Raw genomic sequence first — 23,930 nt, forward strand, 5'->3', positions numbered from 1 at the left:
TAGACCCCGTAATGCCTGAGGGGGATTCCCCGCCAGCCCTGTGGGGGCTGCGCTGGAGCTGTCAGTCCCCTCCTATCTCCGGACCAGGGTGGGGTGCCCTGAGGCAGGGGCACTGCGCTGGCACCAGGCTGCCCGGGGGATCGCTAAACCAGCAGGGCATCCAATTGGGGGAATGGGGTCGAGTGGTTAAAGCAGTGGGGGAGGGCAGGCTGGGAGCCAGGATTCTTGGGTTCTCTCCCCGGCTCTGGGAGGGGAGTGGGGGCTGGTGGGTTCTCTCCTGGCTCCCAACCCCACCTGCTCTAACCCACCAGCCCCCACTCCCCTCCCAGAACCGGGGAGAGAACCCAGGAGTCCTGTCTCCCAGTTAAGCTAATCCCCAACACAACTGGTGCCCCCGCCGACCCCTTACAGAGGTTCCCCTGCCAGATGCCCCCCCCCCGCCTGCCTCCTTCTGCCCCAGGCTCCCCTCCCCCGCCCTCGGTGCATCCCTTGCAGGGCACATGGGGCCCTGGCAGGGTGATGTGGGGCAGGGGAGGGGCCAGCTCCCAACTTTACCTCCCCCCGGTTTCCAACACCCCCCCCCCCCCACCGCTGCAGCTCACCCCAAGCCAGCAGCTCCTCCAGTCCTTACCTGACTGATGCTGCAGCTCTGGCTCTGCCGGCCCCGCCCCCCGCTCCCCCTACTCTGCTTCCTCCGCCCCCATTTCCTGCCCCTGTCCCTCACGTGGGGGGCGGGGGCTGGAGCCCGGACTCCTGGGTTCTCTCCCCAGCTCTGGGAGGGGAGGAGAGTTTAGTGGTTAGAGCAGGGGGGCTGGGAGCCAGGACTCCTGTGTTCTCTCTGCCCCTCCAGTGCCCCTGGTATCCAGCAGAGATGGGGGAACTTGGAGACCCAGAGACCCCAGCCGCCAGCGAGATTCCCACCCCCAACTTCCTGTCCCCCAGCCTCCCAGGGGGGACCCCAGTGTCCAACTGGGGAGGGGCGCCTGGCACGGGGCAGCGTGGCACAGAGGGGCCTGGTCCTTCCAGGGGGGCATTGGGGGAAAGCAGGTATCATGAGGGGGGGTGAATGGTATGGGGGGGGGACAGGAATACACCCCCTCCAGCCTTCAGTCCTCCCACTCACAGCTGGCAGGGCCCCTCTGACCCACTCGGCCCAGACCCGCTCCTGAAATGCGGCCACCTCTGGGGTGGAGAAGAACTGGGCTGGGACAGCTGACAGCAACGCTGGGGACGGAGAGAGGAGACTGCTGGGGAGAGCGCACCCCACAGGCCAGCACCCACTACCAAGCCCGCACCCGACACCCCACAGCACGGCACCTGGGCCTCGGGCCCAGCCCTGACACGCAAGAAGAAACTTTCCTGCCTGTGTCAACACGCGAGGTCCTGAGACACCTTCTGTTCCCGGAAGTCAGCCAGAGGCAGCGCCAGGTGTGCCGGCCCTAGAGCCCCGCACCCACCTTGCCCCCGCCCCACCCGCTTGGCACAGGGCTCCCTTCCCCTACTGCTGGGGAGGAGGTGTAGGGTTTGCCTCCCTGGTGTGAGAACAAGTGGGAGAGGAGAGAACCCAGGAGTCCTAGCTCCTGCCACCCCTGCTCTAACCCACCAGCCCCCACTCCCCTCCCAGAGCCGGGGAGAGAACCCAGGAGTCCTGGCTCCCAGCCCCCCCCTGCTCTAACCACTAGGCCCCACTCCCCTCCCAGAGCCGGGGAGAGAACCCAGGCGTCCTGGCTCCCAGCCCCCCCTGCTCTAACCACTAGGCCCCACTCCCCTCCCAGAGCCAGGGAGAGAACCCAGGCGTCCTGGCTCCCAGCCCCCCCCTGCTCTAACCACTAGGCCCCACTCCCCTCCCAGAGCCAGGGAGAGAACCCAGGCGTCCTGGCTCCCAGCCCCCCCCTGCTCTAACCACTAGGCCCCACTCCCCTCCCAGAGCCGGGGAGAGAACCCAGGCGTCTGGGCTCCCAGCCCCACTTCGTGCAGAGGTACCTGCCCGCAGACAACGCTCCTTCCCCATTCCTGACTCATTTCCTGTCTCCCACTTCCTCGTTCACCTGCTCTGGTGACCCCAGTTGCTGGCCCCCCACTGACGCTGTGGGGCTGGCTCGGACAAGCCCCATCTGGTTCGGAGCCCACATGCCTGGGTGCTGCCCCAGAGGGCGCACGAGGACGGCCCGGGAACCCCTAATGACAGCAGCACAGCACCCCCTAGTGCCGGGGTATTGGGGCCAGAGAGCACCCCCTGCTGAGCCCCCCACCCTGCTCCCCGCAGCCCAGCGCCCCCTGCTGAGCCACTCGCTCCCCACAGCCCAGGGCCCCTTGCTGTCCCCCGCCCACCCCCGTACCACAGCGCCCCCTTATGCCCCCACCCCACTCCCAACAGCCCAGCGCCCCCTGCTGCCCCCCACCCCACCCCCAACATCCCAGCGCCCCCTGCTACCCCCCACCCCCAACAGCCCAGCGCCCCCTGCTGCCCCCCACCCCACTCCCAACAGACCAGCGCCCCCTGCTGCCCTCCACCCAGCTCCCCGCATCCCGGCGCCCCCTAACTACGCCCCGGCTGTCCGGGAGAGCCCAGCTCTGGAGGGGACCCCTCAGCCCGCAGGACCCACGGGATCAATGGGGCGGCGCGGGGTGGGGGGCCCTGGCTGGAGGCTGGGCAGGAAACAGCCCCCGCCCAGCAGCGCACTGCGGACCCCCCCGGGGCTCGGGCTGCGGCCGGGCTCTGCGGCGCGACCCACCTGCGGCCGCCTTCAGGGGGCGCCGGGACCCCGGGGGCCCGATCCGGGGCGCACGGTCCGTCCTGGGGCGCACGGACCCCCCGGGCCGCTGGGTCCCGCCCGCGATCCGGGCTCCGCACACGCCGCCTTTGTCCCGCAGACGCCGCCAGGCGCCGCCGCCTCCATGTGACCGGCCCGGGATGGGGGGCGGAGCCGGGATGGGGCTGGGGGGAGGACTGGAGTCCCGGCTCCCTGCCTGGCACTGAACCGGCACCGCCCCCCCGCCTGGCACCGCACCTCCCAGCAAGGCACTGCACCCCCAGCCTGGCACCCCGCCCCTACCCCTGCCTGGCACCGCACCCCCCCCCGCCTGGCACCGCATCTCCCAGCAAGGCACTGCACCCCCAGCCTGGCACCACGCCCCTACCCCCTGCCTGGCACCGCACCCCCTCCTAGCACTGCACCCCCAGCCTGGCACCACGCCCCCCCCCCAGCACTGCAACTCCCTGCCTGGCACTGCACCCCCCCCGCCTGGCACCGCACCCCCCCTCCTAGCACTGCACCCCCAGCCTGGCACCACACTCCCTCAGCCTGGCACCGCGCCCCCCGCCTGGCATCGCACCCCCTCAGCCTAGCAGTGCACCCCCCCACCTGGCACCGCACCCGCTCAGCCTGGCATCCCGCCCCCAGCCTGTCATTTCTGGTGAGCCGCCAGCCACACCCCGGTCCCTCTGCTCCCAGCCCGGCCTTTGCCCCATTATCTCCGGGTGTGGCTGGCAGGGCATGCAGCCCAGGGACGGCAGGGGTCTCACTACCGCTGAACCACTCACCCATGTGTCCCGGCCCTACACTGCACGCCGACCAGCGAGTCTCCTCCATCTCAAGGGCTTCCCCAGCCCCCTTCCCTGCCTGATGGGGGGCAGCAGGGGGCGCTGGGCTGCGGGGAGCCGGGCAGGGGGAGCGGGGGGGGGCTGTGGTACAGGGGTGGGAAGGGCACAGCAGGGGGCTCTGTGGTACAGGGTAGGCGGGGGGAGCAGGGGCGCTGTGGTACGGGGTGGGGAGGGGGCTCGGTGGGGGGCATTGTGGTATGGGGGCGGGAGGGGGGCACGGCAGGGGACGCTGTGGTATAGGGGCGGGCGGGGTCAGTGGGGGACGCTGTGGTATGGGGGTGGACGGGGGCTCCATATCCCAGCTGAGTGGCTGGCTTGGCATGGCCGGGGACCGGCTGAGGGCCCGGCAGGGCCGGCTCCTGCACCGGGTGGATGTAGCCAGCCAGGGAGCGCCCGCGGGAACCCAGCTCCTGGGGGAATCTCTGTGGGTGGGGGCCGGGGCCTGGGGCGCACCCAGCTGGTACCGGGCGGTTCGGTCCAGCCGGTCTCAGCTGCAGCCGGTCACTCAGGGGGTTAATCCCGGCGCTGGCCGCGGCGAGACGCAGACGGGCCGGTTCGTTCTGGCGCACGCAGGAGCCACTCCGGGCCTGTGGCGGGACAGCGAGCGGGGGTGTGAACATGGGGCAGCCGCCAGACTCTGATGCCCAACACACACAGCGGAGAAAGATTCTCCAGGTTACAACACCAGGTGCAGAGAGGGGGGCTCCTGGATCCACCCAAAGGCAGGGGTTCCCCAGGGAGCAAAGGCTGTTGGGTAACCTCCCAGTGCATTGTGGGGCGCAGCGGAACAGACCCCATAGCTAACAGGAGGGAAAGGAGGCCTCAGGGCAACGGCCCAGTGCATGATGGGACAGGCCGGGGGAACCAGCTGACCCAGCCCAGCAGCCTGCGTGAGCGGGTTCCCGTGCGCACCGAGGGACAGGGCTGGGGACGTGCACTGGGACGGCGGCTGGGCCCTTCCTGCACCACGGCACCAGGATCAAAGCTGAGGGGGTCCTGGGCATGGGCGCCCCGCTAGCAGGGGCACAGGGGAGCTGGCACTCTGCCTGGGCACCCCCTGCCCTGGGAGCTGGGCAGGCAGCCTTCCTCCCTTCTACGCGGGGGAAACCGAGGCACAGGATGTGGCCATGGGCCCACACTGAGTGACAGAGCCAAGGATAGAACTCAGGCGTCCTGGCCCAAGAGGAGAGCTGGTGGGATGCCCACCCCAGAATAACCCAGACCCCCATGGTTGGAGCACTTAGCTGGGAAGGGTCAGACATGGGGCTGCTCCGGAGCGGGGATTCAAACCGGTGTCTCTGCTGCCCGAGCTGGGCATCCTGCCCGGGTGGCTACAAGCTGGACGCTTGCCCCGGCCCTCTCCGCAGTGTGACGTGAGCCCTTCCTCACCTTCCCTTTCCTTCAAACGGCTCCCAGCGCCTGCCCTTGACACCATTGTTTTGGCCCCGAAACGAACCTTTTCCGGCCATATTGAGTCCCCAAAATTGAGAAGCGCTTTGGTTCCACCTCGAGCACTTTTGATTCTGCTTCTTTGCCAGGCCAGCCGGCCAGCGAGCAATCAGACGCGCTGCCTGGCTCTCTGCCACTCTCATGCTTCAGGGCCGCCGTCTGCAGGGGTCAGGAAGGGTTTATTTCCCTCCATGTGCAGACTACATGGTATAACGATCTCCTCTTCCTCTCCTTTGCCCACCGGCCAGGGGAGTCTGCCCCCAACCCTCCTATCTGAGATGGGATAAGCAAGGCTGCGCCATGGGAGGCCAACTCCCTTCTGCCCCTGGGGGGGCCTCCATGCCAGGGATGAGCAAGCTCAATCACAGAGCCCACGGCTGTGCCCCGGGGCAGAAGGGAGCTGGCCTCCCATGGCGCAGCCTTGCTTATTCCACAGGGCTCAGGGAGCAGAGCAGGGGATGGGCTCCACTGGGCAGGGGAGACTCGACGCCATCTGGCTGGTGGGGCAGGGTGCGGGGCCAGGGGTGGGCAGGCCACCTGGGCCCAGACAACAAGCCCAGCGGCTACCAAGGGCCTCAGCACTGGCCAATTCCCTCCGCTTCAGCCCCGTGTTCTCCGGCCCCCCAATCTCCCTTCCTTCCCCACGGCGCCACCCCATTCCTCCTCCGCTCCTGCTCCGGGACGGGTGCTCTAGGGTGTCCCCCCCCCAGGGAACCCTGCTGGCACCTGGCGTGGGAAGCGCCTGGGGTAGCGGCACACGGGACTGACGTCATGGGCAGGGTGAGTCACCCTGACAGACATGGCCCAGGCCCCCTGCCTGCCCCGGGCCTGCCCTGTGTCACCGGCGCGGGGATAAAGGGAGTCGGGTTGGCCCGGCCGGGGGAGGAGGACAAGCTGGCCGCGGGGCTCGCCCGGTGCCTGCCGGGGCGCGGTGAGACCTACCGGCGCTTCCTCTTCCGCAGCCGGCGGCAGGGGTCCGGCAAGCTGGCCGAGGCCTTCGTCGCCGCGCTGCAGCGCCAGAGCCGGGCCTGCGGCCCCCCACCCACTCCCTGGGGCACAGCGCCCCCTGCTGCCCTCCGCCCACTCCCATACCACAGGGCCCCCTGCTGCCCCCCGCCCACAGCACCCCCTGCTGCCCCCCTGCTCCCTGCAGCACAGCCCCCCTGCTGCCCCCCATCCCGCTCCCCGCAGCCCAGTGCCCCCTGCTGCCCTCTGCCCACCCCCTTACCACAGCGCCCCCTGCTGCCCCACCCCACTCCCCACAGCACAGCACCCCCTGCTGCCACCCACCCACCCCCATACCACTGCACCCCTGCTGTCCCCCACCTTGCCCCCTGCAGCACTGCGCCCCCTGCTGCTCCCCACCCCTGTACCACAGCGCCCCCTGCTGCCCCCCACTCCACTCCCTGCAGCCCAGCGCCCACTGCTACCTCCCACCAGCTCCCTGTACCACAGCACCCCCTACTGCCCCCGCCCACCCCTGTACCACAGCGCCCCCTGCTGCCCCCCACTTCACTCCCTGCAGCCCAGCGCCCCCTGCTACCTCCCACCCGCTCCCTGGGGCACAGCGCCCCCTGCAGCCCCCCTGCTCCACTCCCTGCAGCACAGCGCCCCCTGCTGAGCCCTCCACCCACCCCAGTACCACAGCGCCCCCTGCTGCTCCCCACAGCCCAGCGCTCCCTGCTGCCCGAGTTAGATTGGCAGGAACATGGGGGGTTCCCCTTCCTCTGCAGTGTGGGGTGCAGCTGGCCCTGCCCCTGTCAGTCACGTCAGGGGCGGAGTGAGGGTTTAAAGCAGGTGGGCCGGGCAGTTGTGGGGTAGCTCTGGGGCAGGGCTGGAGCCAGAGCCCCATGGGGGGGTCTTGGAGAGCTCCAGGGAAATCGCCCCCGTGACATGCAAGGAACCAGCAGCTCTGGTGAACAGTCGCCCAGGATGGGATCTGCAGCCCCAAGGTGAGCCATTGAGTGGCTGGTTCCTGCTATCCTCAGCCCCTCCCAGGTTAGGGAATCGGGGCCTGCGCTGAGGGCTGGGGGAGAGGCAGGGCTGGCCCCAAGATGGCACTAGGGGGCATGGGGCAGCAGGGGGCACTGAGCTCCAGGGAGCATGGGCAGGGGAGGCAGAAGGGTCCAGATTATCCAACAATGTATTGGAGACAATTTTCTATTTCAGAAGGTGGCGAAAGCGACTGGGGAGAGGCTGATCTAGGTTTGATTTTGACGAAAGGGAAGAACTGGTGGAGAATTTGAAAGTGGAAGGCAGTTTGGGGAAAAGTGATCACGAAATGGCAGAGATCACGATTCTAAGGAAGGGTAGGAGGGAGAACAGCACGATACAGAATATGGGTTTCAAGGCGGCAGCCTTCAGCAAACTCAGGGAGTTGGTAGGTAAGAGCCCAAGGGGAGGCAAATCTATGGGGAAAAGCAAGTGAAGCCGGTTGGCAGTTTTTCATAAGGACATTGATAAGGGCGCAAGAGCGAACTGTCCCACTGCGTAGGAAAGAGAGGAGGTATGGCAAGAGGCCAGCCTGGCTTCGCCAGGAGATCTTCAATGATCTGAAACTCAAAAAAGAGCCCTACAAAAGGTGGAACCTCAGTCAAACGACAAAGGATGAAGAGAAGCCAATAACACACGTATGTCGGGACACAACTAGAAAGACCAAGGCACAGAACTAGATCAAACGAGCCAGCGACATCAAGGGGGGACAGGAAACCATCCTGCAAATCCATGAGAAGCAAGGGGAAGACCCAGGACAGGGCAGGCCCATTACTCCACGAGGGGGCAAAGACAATAACAGGAGCTGTGGCCATGGCAGAGGTGCTTAGTGACTTTATTTCGGTTTCCACCGAGAAGGGGGGTGGTGACTGGACGGCTAACAGAGTGAATGACTCCCAGCCCTGATGCCCTCTCCTAACCTGGCCTGCAGCTGCATCCCCACCCCCACCCCCCACGCTTCACCTCCAAGAAAGACCACCGCTCGGTTCAGTGCCGAAGGAGCTCAGGTAGGTTTATTGTCGACAACGCCCCGTACTAGTGCCCTGGCTCTGTGGTGACAGGTGCACTAACACAGGTATGCCCGCGACAATGGTACCAGCTCAGTCAGTGCACCAGGACGCCGTTCCTGTGACTTTGATACAAACCAGTTACATATTACGCTCCAGACGTTGTTAGTTACCACCCTTCTCCTTGTATCTGCTGCTTTGAACAAACCATTCTCCTGTCAGCCCCTCCTTATCTTAGGAGGGGGTTGCTGCGTTCCTGTACCGTCTCTTTCAACTGTGTTTACGTAGCTACTTGAGAACTCTGTGTGTTCTTGCACCATCCTCTTGGGTCAGGTGTGTGCTTTCTTGGATGGCCAATACCTAGTGTGTTGTTATTTTGCCAAGGCCCGGCCTCCTCTGGTTCCCAGCCTTTGGGTCACACTGTTAGTCAAGCCCAGGGCTCCCGCGAGGCCTAAACTGGGTGACTGAGCATCAAAATGGCAGGTGAATTTCAGTGTTGATAAATGCAAAGTAATGCACATTGGAAAACACCATCCCAACTATGCACACAAAATGATGGGTCTAAATTAGCTGTTACCACTTGCGAAAGAGATCTTGGAGTCATTGTGGATAGTTCTCGGAAAACATCCACTCAACGTGCGGTGGCAGTAAAAAAGCGAACAGAATGTTAGGAACCGCTAGGAAAGGGATAGATAATAGGACAGAAAATATCATATTGCCTCAATAAATCCATGGTACGCCCACACCTTGAATATTGCAGGCAGTTCTGGTTGCCCCATCCTAAAATAAATAGAATTGGAAAAGGTACAGAGAAGGGCAACACCAATGATGAAGGCTATGAAACAGCATCTGTGTGAGGAGAGATTAAAAAGACTGGGATTGTTCATCTTGGAAAAGAGACGACTAAGGAGGGGTATGATAGAGGGTTATGAACTCATGACAGGTGTGGAGAAACTGACTAGAGAAGTGTTATTTACCCGTTCACATAACACAAGAACCAGGGATCACCCAATGAAATGAACAGGCAGCATGTTTAAAACCAACCAAAGGAAGAATTTCTTCCCCCAATACCCAGTCAAACCCTGGAACTCTGCTGGGGTGTTGTGAAGGCCAAAAGTAGAACTGGGTTCAACAAGGAATTAGCCCATCAATGGCTGTTAGCCAAGGTGGTCAGGGTCACATGCCCCCTAGCCTGTGACTGCCAGACGCTAGGACTGGACGACAGGCTGGGTCACTCGACCATCGCCCTGTTCTGTTCCTTCCCTCTGAAGCATCTGGCACCGTCTGGTGTCAGAGACCGGACACTGGGCTAGAAGCACCATTGGGCTGACCCAGTCTGGCCGTTCTTATGAGGCTGGGAGTGGGCATCAGATCCCATGGGGGCTCCCCACTGCCTGCTGGGTAACACAGCCCCATTCCTCCCCTGCAGGCGCGTCGCCCCCCAGCCCCCAGGAGACCCAGCTGCTGCACTGGCTCTTCGGCTGCCCCTTGGAATCCGGAGACGTTGCCACGGAGTCCTTCCTGCGCCCAGCGCCCACCGACCTGCTGATCGAGATCGGGCCACGGTGCGTCCCAGGGCTCAGCAGGGGGCTCGGTGCCTTGGGGGTGGGGGGGAGTTGAATAGGGGGCGCTGTGCTGCAGGGAGCAGGCCAGGGGCTCAGTGTGGGGCCCTCTCCCCCGGCAGGCAGGGCTGGCCCCAGTGAGGTGCTAGGGGGCGCTGTGGGGCCGGGAGCGGGACAGGGGCTCAGTAGGGGGCGCGCTCCCCTGGCAGGCAGGGCTGGCCCCAGTGAGGTGCTAGGGGGCGCTGTGGGGCAGGGAGCGAGGTGGGAGGCTTAGGAGAGGGTGCTGTGGAGTGGAGGGGCAGCTGTGGGGCTGGGCCTGTCTCTCCCGGGACTGTTACCCCTTTCCTGGCACAGGCTGAACTTCTCCACGGCGTTCTCCACCAACGTGGTGTCCGTGTGCCGGGCCGCGGGGCTGGGCTGCGTTGACCGTGTCGAGCGCTCCCACCGCTACCTGCTGCAGGTGAGGGGGCATGTGGTGCCCCTGGGAGCGAGGGGGACGACACCTGGGGGATGGGTGGAGGGGTCCCAGCATTGCGGGGTTAATGGGGCTGTGGGGTGGGAGGGAGTTCCTGGGCCACTTGCTGCCCTCCCTCCCCGATGCCCAGATCTCCAGGTGGGGGAGGGGGGGCCTTGGTCTGTCTGTCTCCCTTTCCTGCTCCCGGGGTTGGGGGGTCCTAGTTCTCAGCCCCCGTCTACCCCCAGTGCCTGTCCCCAGTGGGAGGGGGCGGTAGGTTCCCCTAGGCAACGTGGAGGGGCGGGCAGTGGGTCCCCTTTCTCACTGAGGGGAGGGGAGACAGCTCCCCGTTCTGACACCCTCCCCCCCGTCCCCAGCAGTGTGCCCAGCGCCCCACGCCCCCCGAGGAGGATGCCCTGGTGGCGGTGCTCAGTGACCGGATGACGGAGCAACGTTACAAGGAACCAATCCGCAGCTTCACCGTCACCCGTGGCCGCCCGCCCTGCCCCCACCTGGGATGTGGATGTGCTGGGGAAGGGGGCCGCACTGCGCTGGAGAGAGCCAACCAGGCGCTGGGTATAGGGGGGGACTTGGGGGTAGAGCCTGCGTACATGGGGAGGGTCTGGGCACTGCGTACCAGGACTAATGGGGGAGGTGGGTGGTTGGGTATCATGGGAGTCAGGCTGGGGGCTGAGTCCCGGGGCTGGGCATGGCGAGCTGGGTATGTTGCCGGGGGGGGGAGTGGCTGAGCACACTGCAGGGGTTGGGGTTGGGGGGGTGAGATGGGCACCCCGGGGTTGACGCTGGGGCTCTGCAAGGTGAATTACTGGGGTGGGGTGAGAGCTGTGGCTGACCCAATGTCCCAGGCAGCCCGGGTTCAGGCCCCCCAATGTCCTGTGGGGGGGTTTCTGCCCACCATGGAGAGTGCTGGGGGTCAAAGGTCTGTGCCCCCCCTTCCACCCTAACCCCCTTTTCCCGCAGGCCTGGCCTTCGAATCCTGGGCCCTGGATTTCTACACTGACCTCTTCAAGAGATTCAGGCGCAACCCGACCTGCGTGGAGTGCTTTGACCTGGCCCTGCCCCATTCCCAGCCCCCTGAGCCAGCCAGTCCCTGCCCCCCTGTGCCAGCCCTGCCCCCCAAGGGCTGCGACCGGAGCGTGCCCGGGACCCTGCATGGCTCTGCCACAGCAGGTCTCTTGCAGAGCAAACAGACCAGCCAGTGCCTGGCTTTCCACGCTCCCTGGCACCCCACCCCAGGGTCACCTGGCTGCGGGGGGGTCTGTTTGCTGACCTCCCCCCGCCGATCAATCTCCTCCTTTTAACTCTGTGGTTGGGAGACAGGGTCTTCCCTGGGTTACTCCCCCCCTCCACCTCCCCACCAGCCGTCCCCGCGGCGCTGCCTGCTGGGCTCCTGCTCTGGTCCTGGTCCCAGGGCGCTGCGGCTCGTCCAGTCCCCGGCTTAGTGCGGGTTCAGAACCCGTCCTTCCTGGCCAGCCCACCGCCACCTGAGCCGTCCGGCTGCCTTTTACACCCCTTGGGGTTGGGGCCCCCGGCATCCAGGTTGGCACCCCCTGACCGTCTCTCCCTGCCCCCAGGCTACCCTCTGCCCTGGGAGGACCCGGCATTGCCCTACCCCCAGAACTACGCCCACCCCCTGCAGGTGGCCGTCAGGGCCAGCGATGGCGCCTCTGACTATGGCAATAAGTTTGGGGAACCTGTCCTGGCTGGTGAGTGTTGGAGGAGCCGTTCTGGGGACTTGGGGGGACCCATCCTGGCAGGTGGGGGCTGAGCCGTATCGTCACAGGGGCGTGCTCCTGTGTCACCCCATCAGCTGCCCTCTTGCTCCCCCCTCAGAAGGGGACCTGCCTGGCCCTCCCCTGCCCTTCTGGGGCGCCAGGAGGCTGTGGGCTCTAGTCTGTCCTCTGGGGCGGGGGTTGGGGAGCGCCTGGCAGGGGGGACGTGCCCGGCTTGAATGTGCCTGGCTCCGGGGTGGGAGTTGGGGAGATTGGCAGGGAGGGACGGGCTGGCGCGGCCCGTGGGTGAGCTGCGCGCCCTCTGGGAGGCCACGAGTTTCCAGCTGGAGCGGCTGCAAGGGCCCCACCTTCACCCTGACTTTCGACCCCGAGGTCAAGCCCCCGCTGCTGTGCCAGATGGGTGAGGGCCGGGGCCCCTGGAGGGAGGGAGGTGTGGGAGGGGCTCTCTGCGGGGGGACGGTGGTGTGGGAGGCGATATCCCCAGGTCCTCGTGGATGGAGGGGCTCTCTGCGGGGGAAGGTAATGGGAGAGGGGGCGTCCCCAGGTCCCAGCAGGGGGTGGGGCTCTGGGGGGCAGGTTGGTGTCAGAGGGAGGTGTGGGAGGCGGTGTCCCCAGGTCCCGGGGTGGGGGGAGGAATGGACTCTCTGCCCCAGTGGGGGTGCCCCGAGCCTAGCAGGCCCTGGTCTCTAACCCCACCTTCGCCCCCAGCCCAGCCAGGCCCGCGCGTGGCCATCCTGCGCGAGGAGAGCAGCAACGGGGACCGTGAGATGGTGGCAGCTTTCGTTATGGCGGGGTTCCAAGTGAGACACCCCCACCCTGAACCCTGGAGTCCTCCCCCCAACACACACCCCATTCTAACCACTAGCCCCCACTCCCCAGGCCTGGGACGTGACCATGCAGGACCTGTTCACAGGAGAGGTGACTCTGAAGTCGTTCCGCGGCCTGGTCTTTGTGGGGGGCTTCAGCTACGCGGACGTCCTGCGGTCTGCAAAAGGTGAGACCCCTGTACCTGAGCCAGCGTCCCTCCCCTCACCCCCTGAGCCAGCATCCCTCCCACACCCTTGGAGACAGCGTCCCCACCCCTCACCCCCTGAGCCAGCCAGTCCCCCCCTCATCTCCCCTGAGCAGGCGTCCCCCCTTTCACCCTCACAAGCCACCTAGTCCCTGCCCTGGGGCCAGTTGGAAGCCAGCGCCTCTTAGAGGGGACAGGTTCCAAGCCTCATTCCCCGACCCCTGAACCAGCCAGTCCCCGCCCAGGGGGCAGATGGGAGCTGGAGCCCCCTAGAGGAAAATCCCCGTGCCCCATTCCCCACCCCTCTGAGCCAGCCACTCCCCCTCAGGGGCCGGATGGGAGCCAGTGGCCCCTAGAAGGGAAAGGCCCCGGGCCCCATCCCCCAGGTGACTGACCCCCGGTGTCCCCTTGTCTCCAGGCTGGGCAGCTTCGGTGACCTTCAACCCCCAGGCACGGGCCCAGTTTGAGGCGTTTCGCCGGCGCAGGAACACGTTCAGCCTGGGCATCTGCAACGGCTGCCAGCTGATGGCGCTGCTGGGCTGGGTGGGGGGCGAGAGCCCCCAGAGCGACCCCACGGGTGAGTGGGGCTGGGGGGAGGGGGCTGTTGGTGGGCTGGAGGGATTGGGGAGGTGTCAGGGTGTCTGGGGGCGAGATTTGGAGGGCAGGTGTGGTTGGGTTAGGGGCAGTGTCTTGGGGATATCGGATGGGGCGTGTTTCTAGGACAGGGCTCACTCTGTCTGTCTGTCCGCAGGTGGTGCCCTCCGTCCCGGGGTGCTGCTGACCCCCAACGATTCAGGCTGGTTCGAGTCGCGGTTCGTGGCGCTGGCCATCGAGGAGAGCCCGGCGGTGATGCTGCGGGGCATGGCTGGCTCCACCCTGGGAATCTGGGTGGCGCATGGAGAAGGTAACAGCTCTGCCAGGGCTGGGGGGCTGCTCGCTCCACCCCTGTATACACAGCCCCGTGCCCCACCCCAGAGGCAGCTGCATCTCAGCGCTGGGCGAGGTGTCCCTGTAGAATCAGCCCCTGCGCCCCACCCCAGAGGAGTGGCTGGGGGGGGTCCTTCCCTAATATGGTGGGAAGGGTCCTTGCCCTGGTCTCTCCTCCCCCCCCCCCCTTTCCCCTCCTGTCGGGTGTGTTTCTCCGTCAAGCCATGCTCCTGTGCTTGTTGCTCTCGAGGTGTCCGTGCGGCTGAGACGGGAAGGTTTTTCCCCAGCAGGCTCCGCTGGGCCGTACCTGCCCCCTCCCGCCCCAAGAGCGTGGAGCATGGTGCGGACCGACCGCTTCTCCGGTTCCTTTGCAGCACCCGTGGTTGGAGACGGGTTCTCCCGCTGATGTGGTGGGGGCAGGGGAGGGTAAATTGTCCTTTCTTAACCAGCAGTGATAGAAAAGCTCCTTTCAGAGCATTGGGGTCCCCGTCAGTAAACGGGGGGCCTCTCGAGAGAGGTGCCTCTGGATTGGGCTCTGGTGTGACCATTACTGGGCTCCTGCATCCAGGTCTGGTGCCCTCAGCTCAAGACGGCCTGAATCGATTGCGGAGGGGTCAGAGAAGAGCCAGGGAAAGGGTCAGAAAACCTGCCGTAGAGGGAGAGACTCCAGGAGCTCGAGCTATTCAGCTTGACAAAGCGACGGTTCTGGGGTGACCTGAGCCCCGTCTGTCAGTACTTACCTGGGGAACACACAGTCGATAACGGGCATTTCGGTCTAGCAGCGAAGCTCCCTCCACCGGCTGGAAGATGGAGATGGACAAATTCAGCCCGGAAATAGGGTTTAAAATTGTCCCTATGAGAGCAATGACCCATGGGCACAATTTCCCGAGGGCTGGGCTGGGTTCTCCATCGCTGACCAGTGACTGGACGTGTCTCTGAAAGCTCGGCTCTGGGAATGACTGTGGGGCCGTTCACGAGGTCAGCCGAGATCTTCCCCACGCTCCTGTCTGGCCTGGGAATCCACGAGAAACCCTGAGAAAAAGCTGATCCCAGTCGGGCTCCCTGCAGGCGCCCGTCTGAACTGGCCTGTAGCACATGGTGCCCAGTCCCTACAGAGACCCGCTTACCTCCGCCTTTTAGACCTGAGAAACGCTGCCAGCCGCCTGCCTGGAGCCTTCACCTTCCCGTCACGCTGGACGACGTGACGCTAACAACGTCCCTGCTGTGCAAAGAGGCTGTCGCTCTCTAGAATGGGTGCAGCCGCCCCCCGCATCCCCATCTCGATGGTGCCCCTTCCGGGGTGCGACTCCCCCTGGCAGAGCCTTGGCAGATGCTTCTTCAGAGACCCTGAATGGGAGCCCCGTCACTCGGCGGTTTGGAGCGTCTGTCACCGAGCTCGTGGGACCTTCTCTGTGAACCAGAAATACCCGACCTGCTCCCAACAGCCCGAGGCGGGCACTTCAGCGGAGACACGTTTCTAGTCGCACACTCAGAGCCGCTGATGTCCGTGTTCCCCGTCCCTCTCACCATGAGTCTTGGGGAAGATTGGAGAAAACAACAGTGATCCTCATGGATCCCACACAGACGAGGCAGATCTGACCCACAGGCATTCTCCAGGTGTCTGCATGGACCATCTCCGCGGGGATACAGCTTCCCTAAGCTTCCCCTAGGATGCTCTTGGACGTCCACCTGAACCAGGTCATCCATCACCTAGTGTCACGGATCTGCAGGGTCGGTGCTATGGCCCCATCTTTGGAGTGGTCTCCAGGAGGCCCGTCAGTGTGCCAGACCCCCTAGGGCAAGCCAGGCCCCTTCTACACCTGCTTAAGCTGGACCCGTGGGCCTTCAGACCCCCCCCCCCCCCCGCTTGCTCCCTGAGCTCCAGTCAGCGAGTCCCACCGAGGGCGGCTGCCCCCGAGGGAGACTTGTCCACGGGTTTGCGGTGACACTCACACAGCGGGTTTGTTAGCCAGCTGGCACACAGCATAGCCAGCCCTCCGGGTAGTTAAAGCATCATCCATCCGGGTGAGCCCAGAGCCCAGGCAGGCTGTGGGGAACCCCTGGGCTCAAGCGCTGTCTGTCTCTCTGTCTGGGTCCAGTCGAGAGCCCCGACTCCTTCCAGCCCCCAACTCTTTTCTCCTCCCCCGACCTGTCCCGTCCTTTGATCTCCAGCTGGGGAAATGCTGTCTAGCCTCCCCAAGGAGAGGCGAGGGGGTGTCCATCTCCCTCTGGGTCGCTGGTTGCTTGGTGTCGCTGTCCGGGCTGTTGTATTTGCCTTTGTCTTCTCAGATGCTCCATTGATAGAGGGGCGAAGGCCCCCTACAGCTTGACAACACCCCCACCTCTGTCCATCAGCTGGCCCCAAGAGCAAACAGCCCTTTTCCACCCCACTGGGTCACAGTGCAGCATAGAGGGGAAACTGAGGCACACATTGGCTTCCAAAAGATTGCCAAATATTCCAGCTTCATCACACCTGCCTTCTAGCCAAAGCCACATGCCACCAGAGCGCTCCACTCTCTGGATGTCTGACGAGCCTTAGTGTCCCCTCTGCAGAGAATGAGACGTAGGCGAGGGGAAGCGAGCTCCTCGCAGAGACTTGCAGTGAATTTCAGGCTGCATCCTGCCTGCTCGACCCGCCCCTGGGCTGCCGTGGTAGCTTCGCTCCGGGGTGTGTCTCTTGGAGTCTGGTTCCCTGCCTCGTACAGTAGCTGGAGCTCTTGGAGAGGACGATCCCACAGTGTCTTCCCCCACCCGCTGTCCTCCCCCGCCGCCGTGGGTCCTTCCCCCAGAGGGTGTTTGCCAAGCAGCTCTGTGCTCGGCCTCGGTTCGGTGCAGGGGAGAAGGGCCAGGCGCTGGCCACAGCTAAGGAAAATCCCCCGTCTCAGCACGTGAAGGGCCTGCCCAGCTCGAGTGGGGCACGCCGGGGTCCGCCCAACTGGGAGAATTCCAGTTGCTGTACCGGGCAAGCAACTGGGCTCCCCACGCCCTGCCCTGCAGTGCTGGCCATCTCGACAGTGAGAGAATGTGGGGGGCTTTACCTGCCTCCTCCCCATGCCCTGCCCCAGCTCACATGGGGTTTCACACTCCCGAGGCCACAGCGGGGTATGGAGGCAGTGGCCTGTTCTGGAGGGTGTCCCGCGGGGGAGCTCTGCCCATCTCACCCCCTCTTTTCCCCTGCCCCAGGTCGGATGCGGTTCCGCTCCCCCGAGGTGCTGGCTGCAGTGACGTCAGGGGGCTTGGCCCCGCTGCGCTACGTGGATGACCAGGGCCAGCCCACCCAGGAGTACCCCCTGAACCCCAACGGCTCCCCGCTGGGCATCGCCGGACTCTGCTCGCCCGACGGGCGCCACTTGGCCATGATGCCCCACCCCGAGCGCTGCGTCCTGCCCTGGCAGTGGGCCTGGATGCCACCCGCCTGGCGCCGCACCATGGAGGTCTCACCCTGGCTGCGCATGTTCCAGAACGCCTGCGAGTGGTGCCTACGCCACCCCGAGGGGGAGTCCTGACCGCGGAGCCCGGGCGCCAGCCGGGTCTCAGATCCAAAGGTTTGTCTCCGGGCCAGGACCGGCACTAAACCCACCCTGGTGTTATCCGGTGTCGGATGGGGGAGCATGTCACCCCGCCCTCTCCACCGTGACCCCGCACTCACCGTGTGTATGAGGTCATGCTAGGGGGGCTGGACGGTGCCCTCGTAAAAACGCCCCCGCCCCGCAGTGTGACCTCATATGCACCGGGCATGCAAGGTCAGAGTGTGGGGTGAGGTCATGCTGGAGGGGGCGGGGTTTGTGAGAGAGAGGTTGCACGGGGGGCGGGGTCACATGAGGAGGCGGGTCCACACTGTTCCCAGAAGGTCCTTAGCCCTGACCCCTACAGGGCCAGCCAGCCCCGGCCTGGAGACCTGTCTGCAGTTCCCCTTCCTGGCCACTGGGGACAGACTTGAGGAACAAAAGCAGGGGTGTGAGGGGGTCAGTTGTGGAATTGAGGCGGGGGTGTTAGGGGGAAGGCAGGTTTGGAGAGAGCCTGGGGAGGGGTTCAGGGGGGGAGTTGAGCCGGGGGGCTGGGGGCAAGGACAGGTCTAGGAGGAACAGGGCAGGAGGAGGTTGGGGGATTTAGTGGTGGCCCCTGAGAGGGGTGAGGGGGAAGCGACTGTCTAAGCAGCTCCTGCTTGCTGGTTATTGGGTCTGGGGGCTGGAGCCAGAGGAGAGGGTGGGTCTGCGCCCCCCACCAGACCCGGGGAACAGTGTGTGGAACCCCCATGCAGGGGCCAAGGATGTCTGAAAGCCCCGGGGGAGACGGGGAGGTGAGGAAGATAGTGAATCAGGGGGGAAGGCTGAGGGGGCAGAGTTGGGGGGGGCGATGGAGGACAGTTAATGCCATTGCTGTAGATCAGGGGTTCTCAAACTGGGGGTCACGAGGTCATTACATGGGAGGTTGCGAGCTGTCAACCTCCCCCCAAACCCCGCTTGCCTCCAGCATTTATATTGGTGTTAAATATATTTAAAAGTGTGTTTAATTTATTGGGGGGGGGGTCGCACTCCCAGGCTTGGTTTGAGCCGCGCTGCTGGAGATGGTTCATTCCCCACCGTGACAATTCACACCGTCCCTTTTGCTGTCACCAGCACGTCGGTGATGTAATAGTGTGTGTGTGGGGGGTCAGGTCTTCCCAGGGGCACTGGGGTATTTACACGCCTGGCAGCTCCTTTCTTTCCTCCCCCTGGAATGAACCCAGCCAGCCTCCTTCCCAGCCCTCCATGAGCTGGCAGCAGCGTTCAGAGGGGAGCCAGTCGCTTCTTGTCCCAGCGGAAGGTGGCCCTGTCCCCTCTCATGTCATTCGTTCCCTCGCAGGGCTGGAAGTTCCCATGGAATTCAATACCCGGCTCGGACAGAGACACAGAGATGCTGCTGCTTGTGCATTTGTGCAAAGGAAAAACTCGTTTTTAAACTGGACCTTGATTCGTGGGAAGTGAGAGTGGAAAATCCTGGAGCTGTGTTTGGGCAGAGGCTGGATCTCCTAGGTGGTTGGATGGGACTGGCCAGCTGCAGACAGCCCCGGGCTGGGATCACAGGCATCACAAACCCCTCTGTCAGTGACAGCTGATGCATTGAGATTGGCCTAAAGCCGGACAGAGTTGGACCTTACAAAGGAAATTCAAACCAGGGAAAAGGTTCTGTTGCCATATAAATAAAAAGAAAACCAGGAAGGAAGAAGTGGGACCGTTAAACACTTGCAATGCTGCCAACATAGCGATTTTGTCACTAGATTTTGGGACGTTTTGGTTTCCCTAGCAAAGAAATGTGTCAAAGTGACCCGTGTAAATGCTTCCCCTGTAAGTGGGGTCAGCTTCGGTTCCTTGGTGACGGGGAGGGGGTGAAAATCCAGCTCTCAAGGGCACCAGGGCCAAATGTAGAGGCAAAGTCACCTCTCAAACAACGTACACAAGTCTGAGTCTATTATCCTAATGCTATTACCGTTATCAACTACATTTGTCATCGCCTCAAAAAAGATACCAAGTTAGATTGATGGCTCTATTTCCCATAAACCCATGTTGATTGGCATTAATTACATTGACCTCCTTTAGTTCTTTATTAATCGAGTCCCGTATCAGCCGCTCCATTATCTTGCCTGGGATCAATGTCCGGCTGAGAGGCCTATAATTACCCAAGTCATCCCATTTATCCTTTTTAAAAATTGACACATTAGCTTTCTTCCAGACTTCTGGAACTTCCCCAGTGTGCCAAGACGTATTGAAAATCAACATTAATGGTCCAGTGAGCCCCTCAGCCAGCTCTTTTAAAACTCTTGGAGGCAAGTTATCTGGACCTGCTGATTTTAAAATGTCTAACTTTAGTAAATTCTTTTTAACATCCTCCAGAGATGCTATTAGAAGGGAAAGTGTGTTATCACCGTATGATGAGACTGGCTCATCTCCTCCCCCCCAAAATATGGAACAGGAATATTTATTGAACATGTCTGCCTTTTCTGTATTATTATTGATAAATCTACCAATCCCATCTAGTAATGGACCAATACCATTGTCATGATTCTTTTTCCCCCCAATATATTTTGTCCTTACTGTCCTTAATTCCGCTAGCCACAGATTTCTCCTTGTGTCCCTTGTCTTCCCGTATCAATTTTCTACAATTCCTAACTTCTGATTTGTATTCTTTGCTATCAACTTCCCCTTTCTTGTATCTTTTTTTTTTATTATTATTATTTTATATTTTTTACCACTGCCTTCACTTTTCTAAACTAGATTGTTGGGTGTTTTTTTGTTGTTGTTTTGTTTTGTTTTATACCAGCACAGCCTTCTTCCTCAATTGTAGGACTGTGGCTTGTGGGGCATCTAGTAAGCTGTTCTTAAATGAGTCCCAATTACCACTCACATTTTTCTGATTCAATTCTTCCTTCCAACTGATTCGGCTCATAATTGTTTTCAGCTTTGTGAAACTGGCCCCACTAAAACACCAAGTATATATTATTACTGGCCTGGACTTTATTGTGCTTGCATATAATCATCCCAGACTAAACTGATTTCCTTCTTTGAGGAAATAACTGGTTTTTCAGCTACGGGGCGTGCAGTAGTGCTAATATACTGGGGCTTCAGGGAAGCATTAGGCACGGTACCCCACGGGACATGATTAGTTAAGGATGGATATCCTGGAACGCTGAACTGTATTGCACTGGTCAGCCAAGCGGTAACACTGGCTGTACAATTATTTACCATATCTCCTGGCTGCTCACATGCTCTGGGTCTAATTGATCACCATACGTGGGGTGGGGCAGCAATTTCCCCCCGGGTTAGACTGGCAGGAACATGGGGGGTTCCCCTTCCTCTGCAGTGTGGGGTGCAGCTGGCCCTGCCCCTGTCAGTCATGTCGGGGCAGAGTGAGGGCAGGCGGGCCGGGCAGTTGTGGGGTAGCTCTGGGGCAGGGCAGGAGCCAGAGCCCCATGGGGGGGTCTTGGAGAGCTCCAGGGAAATCGCCCCCGTGACGTGCAAGGAAGCAGCAGCTCCGGTGAACCAGTGTCACACCCCAATGGCCCAAGGGGTCCCCTGGGGAAGGCAGATCAGCATTGTATATGGCTAACGCGGCTGCAAGCATCGTGGGGCATTTTGGGAAGGGTCAAAGGTGTGAGTGAGTGTGGAATGAGAGATTCCTTCGCAGGTCACGCGAGGCCAGAGGGGGAAGAAGGACGAGAGCAGAGAACGGGTTAACTCCGTGCTCCTGCTAGGCCCAAAGATAAGTCGCTGACTCCAGCCCGCTCAAGGCCACAGCACTCATCTGACTCTCGGCTGCCTGCCACGAAAGAGGGGGCCCGGAATTCACCGACCGGCCGGGAGAAAGGAACATGCGGCTGAGCAGACCTGCAGAGGCAGCCCATAACGAGCGAGACAAGCGAAGGCCAGCCCGGGGGAGAACAACGAGGACAACAAAGTCTAGCCAGTGTGTTTTGGAAAGTTGAGACCACAGAGAGCTGGTTTGGACTGGTACAAAGAGCACCAGGAACAGAGATCGCGGAACGAAACAGCCCCAAAGGAACCCTGGACTTCAAAGCCTCCTGAGAGCTGGAGCAATTCGGAGATCGCAGCGGACCCCGGACGGCCTGGGCCCAGGACAGGACTCCCGTCCACCCTTCCCCGCCTCTTCTTACGTTACACCCAGGCCTGGCCAGCCGCGGGTCGGGCGTGTGTGTGTGTGTGTGAAAGTGGGTTAGGGCTTGGGGCACTAACGCTTCCTTCCTCCCTCTGAGTGACGTGGGGAGCACCCGGCGCTCCGCTGTTATTTTATTATTTTATTAATTAATAAAGCTTTAAACTTAGACCCTTGGGGTGCTTCGTCATCTCCTCCCCTAACGATCCTGCGGCTTCAGCCCGATCACCTGATGCCTCGGGCAGATTGGTAACTGAAATCTGCCACACCAGTCACCCAGGATGGGATCGGCAGCCCCAAGGCGAGCCATGGAGTGGCTGGTTCCCGCTATCCTCAGCCCCTCCCAGGTTAGTGAATCGGGGCCTGGATGCAGGGAGAGGGAGCCAGGCCTCCCAGAAAACACGGTCTGGCACGTCGGATCCATTTCAGGTCACTCCGCCTCCTGGTTTTGCAGCCGGCGGGGGGATGGGGGGGGGGGAGAAAACCCACTGGGGTTTGCAGCATCCGACCAGCAGGGGGCACCCATCAGTGACCCTTGCCCAGATAGTGACCTCCCCAGCAGCGCCCCCTGCACGTTGCTCTCTGCATGTTCCCATCTCTGCAGCTTCCCTCCTAGCTCCCCAATGCCCAGCCCGAGGGGTGACCCAGGCAGCTCCCGGCCAACAGCCCTTAAAGGGTCAGACCACCAGCGTGCAAGAGGCACCGGCAGGGCTGTGTGTGCATGGAGATCAGGGCTGGGCTGGCAGGGGCTGCGGGTCAGGAGTGAGGGGCACTGGCAGAGCTGGGGGGAGCCCAGGGGGCTGCGGGTCGGGAGTGAGGGGCACTGGCAGAGCTGGGGGGGAGCGCAGGCTGGGCTTGCAGGGGCTGCTGGTCGGGAGTGAGGGGCACCGGCAGGGCTGGGGGGGGGCAGGGCTGGGCTAGCAGGGGCTGCGGGTTGGGAGTGAGGGGCACCGGCGGGGCAGGGCTGGGCTAGCAGGGGGCTGCGGGTCGGGAGTGAGGGGCACCAGCAGAGCTTGTGAGCTCCAGCGTGATCCCCGGCTCTTCAGTTGCAACCTGCCTGGGGCCCTTCAGCTCTATGAGGGAGCAGGGTGGGGGGCAGCAGGGGGCGCTGGGTCCCAGGGAGTGGGGTGGGGGGTAGCAGGGGGCGCTGTGGTATGGGGGTGGGTGGGAGAGTCTCCCCCTGCCCTGTGGAGCCCATCCCCTGCTCAGCTCCCTGAGCCCTGTGGGATGAGCAAGCTAGGAGGGTTGGGGGCAGACTCCCCTGGCCGGTGGGCAAAGGAGAGGAAGGGGAGATCGTTACACCATGTAGTCTGCACATGGGGGGAAATAAACCCTTCCTGACCCCTGCAGACGGCGGCCCTGAAGCATGAGAGTGGCAGAGAGCCAGGCAGCGCTGGGCAGGCGTCTGATTGCTCGCTGGCCGGCTGGCCTGGCAAAGAAGCAGAATCAAAAGTGCTCGGGGTGGAACCAAAGCGCTTCTCAATTTTGGGGACTCAATATGGCCGGAAAAGGTTCGTTTCGGGGCCAAAACAATGGTGTCAAGGGCAGGCGCTGGGAGCCGTTTGAAGGAAAGGGAAGGTGAGGAAGGGCTCACGTCACACTGCGGAGAGGGCCGGGGCAAGCGTCCAGCTTGTAGCCACCCGGGCAGGATGCCCAGCTCAGGCAGCAGAGACACCGGTTTGAATCTCCGCTCCGGAGCAGCCCCATGTCTGACCCTTCCCAGCTAAGTGCTCCAACCATGGGGGTCTGGGTTATTCTGGGGTGGGCATCCCACCAGCTCTCCTCTTGGGCCAGGACGCCTGGGTTCTCTGCCAGGCTCTGGGAGGGGAGTGGGGGCTGGTGGGTTAGAGCAGGGGGACTGGGAGCCAGGACTCCTGGGTTCTCTGCCCTGCTCTGGGAGGGGGGGGGGGGGCTGGTGGGTCAAACCAGGAAGGGGCTGGGAGCCAGGACGCCTGGGTTCTCTCCCCGGCCCTGGGAGGGGAGTGGGAGCTGGGGGGGTGTGGGCTGGGAGCCAGGACTCCTGGGTTCTAGCTTCAGCTCTACTGGGTGATATTGGGCAAGTCACGTCCCCCTTTGTGCCTCTGTTTGCCTGTCCATAAAATGGAGCCAATGACCCTCATCAATCGATTTTGAGGACACGGGGGTCCCTCTTTCTCTGTCCCCCTGTGCTCGTGCAGCGCTTGACCCAAAAGGGCGCCGGGGCGGGGACTTGGGGGCTGTTCCACAACCGCCCTAGCATGAAATAATCAGACATCTAAGGGCCCCTCCCCGTTCATTACCAAGTCCCAGTTGTTACCGGGGGCAGCTGGCAAAGCGGCAGCTCCCAGGCGAGGATTTTGACACCAGGGAAACTGAGACAGTGACCAGTGCCAGGCACAGCAGCGGGGCTTGGAAGGGAATCCAGGCCCCATCCCTGGCGCACACGGCACGCGGGGTGCGTGTGGGGCAGGGCCAGTCCCGGGCTGCTGCGTGCGCCCGGAACGTGCAAGTGACTCTGGGGTGAGGCACCTCCCGCCCCA

The 23,930-nt window shown here is 62.9% G+C and overlaps 1 protein-coding gene across 1 annotated transcript; it reads left to right on the top strand.

Annotated features, from left to right (window-relative positions):
• The first annotated feature begins 5,824 nt into the window (after positions 1-5,824).
• Positions 5,825-20,144, top strand: LOC101947565 (phosphoribosylformylglycinamidine synthase-like). Its single transcript, XM_042859003.2, has 11 exons — positions 5,825-6,079; positions 9,406-9,617; positions 9,969-10,074; positions 10,449-10,644; positions 11,664-11,795; positions 12,531-12,622; positions 12,702-12,816; positions 13,253-13,411; positions 13,586-13,738; positions 16,945-17,306; positions 18,607-20,144. The coding sequence occupies exons 1-10, from the start codon at positions 5,825-5,827 to the stop codon at positions 17,265-17,267; spliced, it is 1,743 nt and encodes a 580-aa protein (XP_042714937.2). The 3' UTR covers positions 17,268-17,306; positions 18,607-20,144.
• The last annotated feature ends 3,786 nt before the right edge of the window (positions 20,145-23,930 follow it).

The sequence above is a fragment of the Chrysemys picta genome, chromosome 16, assembly GCF_011386835.1.
Source record: "Chrysemys picta bellii isolate R12L10 chromosome 16, ASM1138683v2, whole genome shotgun sequence".
NCBI lineage: Eukaryota > Metazoa > Chordata > Testudines > Emydidae > Chrysemys > Chrysemys picta.